The sequence below is a fragment of the Lepisma saccharinum genome, chromosome 27 (genome assembly GCF_977018435.1).
Source record: "Lepisma saccharinum chromosome 27, izLepSacc3.1, whole genome shotgun sequence".
NCBI classification, from domain to species: Eukaryota; Metazoa; Arthropoda; class Insecta; order Zygentoma; family Lepismatidae; genus Lepisma; species Lepisma saccharinum.
In genome coordinates, this window is record NC_139255.1 from 57,906,392 (window position 1) to 57,917,285 (window position 10,894).

Sequence of the window (10,894 nt, forward strand, 5' to 3'; positions counted from 1 at the left end):
ACCAATTAGGGTGTTAGGTCACTTTTGGTGGCATCCCAGTTGCCTATTTTTTTTAAGAGTTTACGCATATACCACAAGAAATTTCAAATTGTTCCGATGGTGGACGATGAAAAATATATAAACAAAGATTTCAGAGTTCTCCCAGAAGGTACATAGTGGTTCGGATCCCACTTTAGACTGTAGGTCCAGTCCTTATTAGCCTATCTGTGCATAAAGTAGACTTAAAACACCAACTCCAACCAAACTCTCCCACATGGACACATCGTGATTCGAAGACCGCTTTTTGTTTGTTTACTTCGCGTGTCCATGCCAACACGCGAGGGACTCATTACGTAACAGGTTTTTCTTTCAGTTTCCAGCGGCTTCCTCGAGATTGACAAGCTCTTAGACAAATGCCAAGAATTTGCAGATATGTAGAGAGGATTGCCGATCTCCGCTGATAGCCAGCCCACTGAGGTTCCGGGTTCGAATCCAAGTCTGGGCATAGGTGTTCTTTGCGTGTGTGCCTTCATCAATTCCATCGTATCATCATTCATCCTCATGTTCGCGATTAACCAAAAATGGCATAAAAGCGAAGCAAAACAAACCAAATAAATATTTTCAAGTTTGTAAAATGATGAACGTCAGTTGAGCTCAACATTCATGAGACCACGACCTGGTAATATATTATATTTTAAAAAAAATCATGCCCCAATCCCAACAATTTTAATCGTAAATGTCGTTCTAATTTTTTGAACTTTATACTAGTTAATATATAATCTAGAAAATATACTAATAAATAAATTTTAGCATAATCATAGAGAGTAATATTTGACAAATATGAATTAAATTCAGTTTAGATTACTGGATCCAATTAAATCTTTTTCCTTGGTATGTTGCATTTTGAAGGCTAGAGCGCTAACCGTTTGGCGTAGAACCTTACAGGAATTCCTACCCTTAAATGTCTTTAACTAATATTACGTTGCCAATTTCTGATTCAGAGATATAGCTGTGTTAAGAAAAAGGAAAAGCATTACAAACAGAAGAAAACTGAACCATTGCTTGCCATATTGAAGTGACACTTTGCTCACTTTTGCTGCAACAATATGTATTTTACAAGATTGTAAGGAAGTGGCGCTTTCCGCAGACACCAAAATGTCAACCTCTCTTCCACGTATACACGCCGGACACGGCCAGTATAATTCTCTGTGAAACTTGTGTTGTGTGCTATCCATGTGTATTTATGATTGTCCTTTCTGCAATCTCGTTTTACCGCCTTTTCAGCCTCAACTAAACGATTAGCCCGTAAGTAGAAGTTTTCGTTTTATTTCCCCCATAATTTCGATGTTAGTTTTTACTGCAATTCTGTTATTATTCGCGGTTTAGAGCAAAATTCGGTGTTATTAATTTAAAATCGGTTATTTTTACATGCAGTTCTTCTTATGCTTAAGATTTTTACATTGTTTTGGTTCTAGAAAATAAAGACAAATTTTAGTTTTAATGACAAAAAAAGTATGGCTTACCATTGTGAGAAATGACCAAATTTCTTCCATTTGAAAAACTATTTCATCTCATCAGACACTAAATATGTCTGAAACAACATAGGGATGACGTACGACTTAAGAGAGAGAGAAATGCGATATTTAAGCACACGAGAGAAACAGGACTTGACATAGAGTGGGATGAGGCTAAGCAGATACGAAGGGAGAATAGAATACTAGTGAGAAAATGGAAGGAGGCCAAGGAAATAGAGAAGAAAGGTGAAGAAGACACAATGAACTGGAATGGGGGACTGAAGTTAAACAAAGAATGGACGAAGGTGTTAGAAGGAGTGGAAAGGACAAGAGAGAAAGAGGAGAGAAGAAGGAAGATGAATGAAGGAAAAACAGCGTGAGATAAAGAGTCCAACCACATTCTAGATGGAAGAAAATGTTTAGCCTTTTAGGTGTAAGTACAGTTAAGGGAAAGTCACCTGCTAGAATGTTCCAGAACAACTTTCTAATAGTCTGGAGGGGAGTAATGTTTGTGTATATATATCGTCCTGTTTTGTACCTTGTTATATTTGTACTTGGTACAGAGTCTGAAGAAGACTTTGCTAGAAGGTTGAAACGTTACGTTTAGTTTATGTTTTATAATAAAATACATTTCTGCCTTGGTCAGCATATTGAGTTTTTTTAAAAATATGAAATGTCTATTGAATGATAACACCCACATCATTGAACATAATCCTACACAATGCCCTCTGCGACCTAAAATACAGATTTGTGTACAGTCAATGACAAAGATAATGGCTACAGCCGGATTGCGCACACTTTTCCGGTTTTATCAGTGGTATCTGATAAGCCGTTGACAAGCTGTCACAATGTACAGGATTGCGCACAAAAAAATGAGGCGATGTTGTCAGATGTAAAATGTTCTCAAGCCGTTCTCACTTCTGTTGTGTTTGTTTTTGTGTGTGTGTGTGGACTTACATGTGTTTTTGCAGTCATTAACCTAACCTAACCTTATAACCTAACGTAACTTTTGAGTTTGAGTAAATTGGTATGATTTACTATTTTATTCCTAATTTCTCTCTCTCTCTTTTTGTCTAAAGAAAAAAACAGTTTTGCGCACAGACTTTAAAGCTATCAAAGTGGCAACGTTCGATCAAAATCTGTGCGCAAAACAGGTCAGTGAGATTTGTGCGCAAGTGTGCGCAATTCGGTTGCGGCGAAGATAATGGTACGCAAATTGTACACCTCTATTTTCATTACTTTTTTTATTCTACATCCTGTATTGTTTTAAGGAATGAAACTTTGTTGGTTCGAAGCAGGCATTGTTCTCTGTTTATTGACGTCATTATTTCAATTCATTGTCATCACATTGTGTATCACAGACCGAATGAAAATGATGGTGGACAATTCGCCTACGGTTTCTTTCGCTGTTGGGTGTACACACACACATACCCCCTTCCCTTCGAAAATACAACAGGTGCTTCTCCCTGAAAAAAATTCCCGTTCCTGCAAAATTTCCTTCTGGGAATATACCCCCGAGGGAATTCTATTTTTAGACGAGGTGAAACACTGTCAGCCATGTCCGCGACAAACTACAATAAAGGCGTGACAATCTCTTTTGAATCGAACTATCACCAGCTAGACTGCAAATGACAGAATAGCGCTTCAGGTTGTTCTTTTTTAACAGAAGAACTGTGATCTCCAGTTTATAATGAATATTTCGCGGCGTTTTTCGCGTTAAGGTGCAAAATTCGGCATTATTCTGAAAAAATGTCGTAATTCGAGTTATTTCGCCATTCAACAACACCGAAAGCTTGCTTTCCTCATCTTTTCGGTCTTATTGTTAAAACGAAAACTTCCCGTCCCTAGCCATAAGTGGAAGAGGAGAGAAGCAAAACATTGATTGATTGATAGATATGTTATTTTAAGTCCACTTTATGCACAGTTAGGCTAATCGGGACTGGAGCTACAGTTTAAAGTGGGATCCGAACTACTTGTGCCTCCACCGGGTATCGAACCCGGGACCCCTTGATTACAAGGCGACGACGCCACCACTGCGCCATCGGGGAGGCCCTCCAAACAAATCAATCAAACTATTTCACAGAATCCTTACATCGTTAATTTCTTTCCGAAGCATAGTTTCGTTTGTTGCTGTTAGTACCTATTGTTTCACACCCTTGATCAAAATTTTGCGCGAACTGTAATGGCCGGATTGACCATTATTGGTTTTGGTGTATTGTATTAATTAATTGCTGGCGAGCTACAAGGTGTAGGGTTAAGTAATATGTTTCCATGAGTGTACTTTTGTGTTATTATTGCATGTAAGTGTATGTGCTTAATTATAACACCATTAAGCCATGTTTCCATGAAATGAAAAACTCAATATGCTGACCAAGGCAGAAATTTATTTTATTATAAAACATAAACTAAACGTAACGTTTCAACCTTCTAGCAAGGTCTTCTTCAGACTCTGCACCAAGTACAAATGTAACAAGGTACAAAACAGGACGATATATATACACAAACATTACTCCCCTCCAGACTATTAGAAAGTTGTTCTGGAACATTCTAGCAGGTGGATTTCCCTTGTCAACTGTACTTTCACCTGAAAGAGAATGTGGTTGGACTCTTTATCTCACGCTCTGTTTCCTTCATTCTTCTTCCTTCTTCTCTCCTCTTTCTCTCTTGTCCTTTCCACTCTTTCTAACACCTTCTTCCATTCTTTGTTTATCTTCAGTCCCCCATTCCAGTTCATTGCGTCACCTTTCTTCTCTATTTCCTTGGCCTCCTTCCATTTTCTCACTAGTATTCTCTTCTCCCTTCCTATCTGCTTAGCCTCATCCCACTCTATGTCATGTCCTGTTTCTCTCGTGTGTTTAAATATCGCATTTCTCTCTCTCTCTTAAGTCGTACATCATCCCTATGTTGTTTCAACCTGTCTTTCAGCCTCTTTTTCGTTTCTCCATGTTCACACTGACATTCTTTACATTTCACTTCGTTGATAATCCCTTCATCTTCCTCTTCTCTGTTTTCCTTTTTCTTGTTTGATGAATTGTGCTTTATGAATTGTGATTTTTGCTGGATATTAGATTCCCCTGTTTTTTAGCTTCCCAGTGGGGGAGCTGGCTTTCAAAAGACCGTTGCTGTGGAATTTTCCAGCTCTACAGGGTCCACGTTCACGGACATTTACCCCGACTATAAAAAAGGCCAGTTGGGCTTTAGAGAAAAACAGTTTTTTACCGCCGTCGAAACAACGAGGAACCTTTCCTCGAGTCTTGTCCATTTATGGTGGCTGGTCTGAATGATTGGAAGTAAATATAATACTTGGCAAATGAACATTTTCCAAAATCTTGTCCACTTATGGTGGACTGATGACTGAAATTAATGTATCATTTTGGCTAAGGAACCTACTTCGAAAATTTAGTCCACTTATGGTGGCTAAACTAATGATGGAAAATATATGTAGCATTTGGTAAAGCCAACCCCTGTTTGAAATCTCCAAGTTTCCCAATTAGCAAAAGATTTGCATTTGTAAGATATTGCCGAGTCGCATCATAATGCCTAGCGGGCTGAAGGAGGAAGCTGCGTTACGAAACGCAAGACTAGTCGGAATATCAAGTAAGTCGAGGGTAGGCCACAGAGATAGTTAGGCTAACTCTGTGTTAATGAAATGGTTAGGCCATAGGTACGCCTTTGCTTGAATTAAGGAAAGTGGTTGATTATGTAAATGCACATATGGAAACACTTTGTAAATATGTAAATAATAGCAACGTATAATAAATCCATATAATCCTACTAGAAATGTTATGATTTGCTGAATTAACTCCAAGAATTACAGTACCAATTTTAAACCAATTCTTTATTCACTTTCTGTACATGTGTAACGAACCAGGGACTAAAAATATAAATGTTATGTGAACCCCTTTTCGTAATTCCGGCGCAAATATAATCTCTTCGCTTGGCACCCGGGGTGAGGTGGAAGGAGAGATTGGAAAGGATAATACAAGGGGAATTAATCCAGAGGGCCGGAGTTATACCAGGGACTGGGGGGCCGACCTTCCACAGAACTTTGCGCCTTCCTTTCTTTTATTTATTGTTTAAGTCAACGTCAGGTTATTTGAAGAGATTTCAGAACATCTAAAGTTGGTTGGTTGATTTGTTGTTTTAAGTCCACTTTATGCACAGTAAGGCTAATCGGGACTGAAACAGTTTAAAGTGGGATCCGAACCACTTGTGCCTCCACCGGGTATCGAACCCGGGACCCTTTGATTACAAGGCGAAGACGCTATCACTGCGCCATCGGGGAGGCCTCTGAACATCTAAAGAAAATGCAGTTTCATAAATGTAACACAGGCAAGTCAAAGCAGATACTAAAAATTCACAGCAATGTAGTAAAATACGCTTGAAAAATTAGGTGAAATCTTTTCATTTATTTTTCTGGCATGTGGAGGCCTCTGACACCCCGTGGCCCTCCAGAGTCTCGGAACATGCAGGGTCGTTAGTTACGCCACTGGCAGAAGCCCTTCCGAAATTCCATCACAAAACTAAACCAGAAAAACAATACAAGTCTTTTTATATTCTAAACAAGTGACGAGCGAGATGTGGAAGGTCAGTTCCCCACCAGCCTTTATCGCAGCTCAATGTTTTTGTCCTGATCTGCCTCAAGGAAATGACCCAGTTTCGGTTAGTACGGAGTTCGAAAAGCCGTGCAGAGGCGTCAGTTGGAACTTAAGGTCGTCCTGGACCTTCGACCCGTGAACCTTCGCAGTTCTTGGATATCAGTGCTACACAATGGATGCTACAAAACCATGATAAATATCTACGTAACAGGGAATCAAACCATTGCAGAGGTTCAGTAAAGGTTAGGGAATATCAATTCTATAGACCCTTGCTTCCACACCAGGGTGCGAAATCACTGTTGATTGATGGGAGGAAGTAGCAAACACACACACACACACACTATATATATATATATATATATATATATATATATATATATATATATATATATATATATAATATAATATAATGTGTGTGTGATGTATGTATACACAATTAAATATGTCAATTATTAAATAATCTAATTATATTATAATTTGTCCTTCGACTTCAGTCAAAATTCGAGTACAAATGTTATGAACAATGATTTGCGTGACTAAGGGGGGGAGGCAAAAATTAAGAGACATTAAGAACATAATAGCTTCCTGTAAAAAAAGATTCACATCTAAATGCTATTGTGCGTTTTATTAATATATGTATATAACTTGCGGTAGCTGACGAAAGGCGATGAGAAATGGAGAAGAAATAACAAGGACGAATTTCTGTGTTTTGGGGATTTCTGCTGGATTCAGTGTTCTTAGAGATGAGGCTCTCTGTTGTCCGTTCTTTGTGTATGTTTTCGATATTATTCCAGTAAAAGTATATTCGACTCCCAAACTAATTGTTTATGTTTGTTGTTAGATCCAAAACTCTCCCCCCTGGGAAAGTTTGGTGGGGAAATTCGCCCTGTCCCCCCGGGATTTCGCACCCTGTTCCACGCACAGAACTCGAAATGCATCAATGAAGGTGCATCACTTGACACAGTTTAAGATTATATATACCTGGCAGCATTGACAGGAAACAACTAATTCATTACAAAATTAATACGACGAAAGTATACATTAAAAATGCCAGCTGTGGGGACGGGGACCACATGGTGCTAAAGCACTATCATGGAGTTTGAAACATTTTGTACTAATTTTATGCACAGAAACTACAAATTATTGACTTACTTAAACTTCTCTCAGCACAACAATCTATAAAATTTTGCATATCGAAAACACATTGTTCCCCCTTGCCCAACTCTGTGGGCGTCCGTGCTTCTGTTCTTAAGCTCTGCTACAAAGTACAGACTTGAAGTATGATCTTGACGGAGTGACGTCACATAAAGTCCGCCCGGCCAAAGAACGGACTTGAGGAAACCCAGACTTTCCGCCTCCAGTTCAAGGGGGGGGGGGAAGCGGTGTTGCTACCGGTTGCTACACGCCTGATTTTTCTTTAGTCTTGCACGACACCTCTTCCTGTCAACATGACCCCTTCGCTCGCATTTCAGGGAGAGGTAGGCAGGGAATTGGAGACACATTCGTTTGCATTAAGCTTTGCCCTGTTTGACCTTGTTGAGGGATGCCACCTGTTTGGAGAATGACTCGAAACGAAAAATTTGGCAACGCAGAATACTATGAGAATTTCCCCTCACCACGGCAACTGGACAAAGCCTATTGGTTCAGCGGTTCATGTGACCATCCATGCCTTTCCACAGAAAAGACAAGAATAGAATTTCCAAGTCCATTCTATGGCCGGAAACACTGTAGTACAGTTCGAAAGCGCCAAGAACAGAAGTACGCAAGTGCACAGCTCGCAGCACAGATCGTTGCTGAGTAGGTCACGTGATTTCTGCACTCGTTGCTCATTTGTTTGAAATCACGGAGGTAGAAAGCCAGCAATACATGTTAAATATACATTATGGGCCAGCAAGTTGTTGGTTAAAGTTCTTCTAATGTGTGGAAATGTATGTGTAAGAACATTTGCAAATGCTATGTGATTTCTATGGTGAAAAACAAGTGTTTAAAAACGCAGGGAAAACAACGTGTCCTCAGTTTCATCTACTGATCGTATTTGGCGCTGCAGTCGAAGTGCAATTCGAAAGACTTTCACTTCCAGTCCACGACTTCAAGACCGCCTTGCACCTTTGGGACATGGCCGTAGTTTCACTTCCCATGAAGAATTTTAGTAAGAATAGGCGAAACGGGAATTACATTTCGCTTAAAGCGTCACACTGATGCCAAATGTGATTGTCTCGTGCCGTAAACCATTGGGCGAAACGGGGACTTGTCTTTTTCACATGATACGCTGAAGCCGGTTCTTTTAAAGACCTTTGAAAGACATCTCGCGAGCCTCGGTTTGGCAAACTGTTGTCGTAGATCATGATCGCCAGGACAAAAAGGGACTCTTGCTCCACACATAACTCCAACGAGCTTTTTTAGGCTGCTTCTGATGACCCTGAAAATATGTAATGCACGTAAATTACATCCTTTTTCGTGACACTGAAGACACGTAATATTCTTCCCTGACCTACCATCAATGAAATAATATTTTTCCTTCGGTCACGTGGATAATGTTACGTAGTTCTCATGACTATCAAAAAGTAATATTCCGGACGCACAGTCTGAAGGACACGCAAAGGTCATTTTTTTCGCAGCGACACCATTTCCTTCTTTCGTGAACTCTTTATTGTTGAGAGGGGCTTTTAACACCCGCAATGCCAAGGATTCGTTTTTTTTCACATCCATCTGCGTGTGGCTGTAATTGCGGTGCTTGCTTCGATTATATGCTAGATGGGAACACATGGCTTATTTCTGTCGAGTCCCTGGACTTCATTAACATTAAAAATTATACGTCTTGCTCCATTTACAACCGATTTTTGGATTGGAGGTTCCATAACATATGCGAAAAGGCGCCGAAGTTTTTGCGTCCGCCATCTTGTTTTGTCGTCATTTCTTACTTATCGTCGCCTTTCTGCCACTTTCGTCAACGTGAAGATGAGTTGATGAAATTGATGAGTTTGAGCTCTTGCTTTTAAAGTCTACTTTATGAACAGAAACGCTAATCGGGACTGGTCCTACAGTTTAAAGTAGTATCCCAACCAGTATGTAGACCTCCTTTGTAATCAAGCAGTCCCGGGTTCGATACCCTATGGAGACACATGGTGGTTCGGATCCCACATCAAACTGTCTAGTCTCTGTGTATAAAGTTGTTTGTTATATGCATGTCAAGACCTCTTGCTAAGTTCTATGGCTTGATTATCCAGTGATTATTCAAACCCAACCTTTCTCTGTTCTGAAAGTAACTGACAAATTTTACTAGCTCAGTTTGTAAATTGTAGGTTGTTGGAAACCATAATGGAGAAGTTTCCAGGCTTTCAGAGTGACACCGACCTGCATCTTCATTTGCCTTTCTTCGGCACACTATACACAGCAAGTCCTTGACAGTTATAACATGTTCATATGGAAACTGGTAGATGAATTTATTGGGAGCAGTTTCACATAATTCTTTATATTCCTTGAAGTGGTTAGTGTACCACAAAATGTCTGCCTCATACTCTGCTGAAGTAATTTGGAATCGTGAATCATTCAAATAATGATTAATGTAAGTATAATCTGAAAATACTTTCAGTTCTTTCTTTCCATGTGCTTCTAAAGCAACTCTCATTTAAACTTGGAAGAGATTCATTCACTCTACTTTGTATGAACAACTCTTCATCTGGTTCTTCTTGCTTGTAAGTTTCTTCTAAAAATGATGTGGGAAACCATGGAAGCAGCAATGCTCTTCTCTCGCATTGATGTTTCACTGGTCCTTCTACATAATCTCTAGTAATTTCACTCATATGTTCAACAGATTAAACTTAAGACAAAACTCAAATGGAACGACGCCATCGGGGAGACCCATGAAATTGACACTCGCAAAGAACACTCATGCCGGCCTCGTTTCGAACCCGGGACTCTTGGCATCGTAGCGTGCTGTGCTAACCACTCCGCGACGTCTGCCAATATCTTCCAAGACCACCGAGTGGCGGGAATTGTACCAGCACGAACTTTCCGAGGTATAGAAAATCAGAAAACGGCGGCAATGGGACTCTGTTCATAACCCAGCGAAAAGGTCATTGGTAGTTCTTGGTCCTCCAAAAAAGGTTTGGGTTAGGAATTCGATTTCGCGATTTCTGCGGAAGGTACACTCACCGCCAATAAAAAGTGGGACACCTAGCTCCTAAAATACTCGCTTCCCTGTATGACGTGTGTTGCCTAGCACTACGGCGTGGAGTGGATTGGAATAGCATATTTTCCTGGGAAGCTTGTCACCGCCCTGGAGTTAGGCAACACACCTGACACATTGCAGAAGCAGAAGCGTGTACTTCCAGGATCTAGGTGTCCCATTTTTATTGCCGGTGAGTGTACCTTTCCTGTATTTGCCTTGGAATGTGTCTCTCTCAGGGGAGGAAGAAGAGCCTCAACTTTCGCCTCCAAGAGCAGTGCTTCGCTGATGAACATTGATGCTCTATCTGGGAACATTTAGGACACGGAGGGTTATCAGAGATGACAGGAGCTTCATCTCGGCACTCGGTGTTCTCCCGGTGGGACTTTCCGGTGGACTCCGTACCCACTCTCACTACATCTCTGCTTGTTTCACTTCCCAGCAGGGTTGCCACATGCCAGCGAACAAACCCACTAGATTCCAGCTTAAAAATCACCATAAAAGAGCTAGGCAAATAATACAGGGTGTCTCAAAAGTAATAGCTCAAACCGACACAGGTGAAAGTACACGATAATAGAATCAAAGAAGTCTCAGTAAACATGGGTCTGCAAACGATCCGTTTTCGAGATAATGGC

General features: G+C 40.4%; 1 protein-coding gene across 1 annotated transcript in view; it reads left to right on the forward strand.

Moving 5' to 3' along the window:
• LOC145980272 (uncharacterized) overlaps positions 1-9,496 on the forward strand; it is a 28,733-nt gene extending 19,237 nt beyond the window's left edge. Inside the window, exon 3 of the mRNA XM_083113279.1 lies at positions 9,394-9,496. Within this exon, the coding sequence (XP_082969405.1) occupies positions 9,394-9,496 (103 nt within the window). The remainder of the gene's footprint in view (positions 1-9,393) is intronic.
• Positions 9,497-10,894: the final 1,398 nt, after the last annotated feature.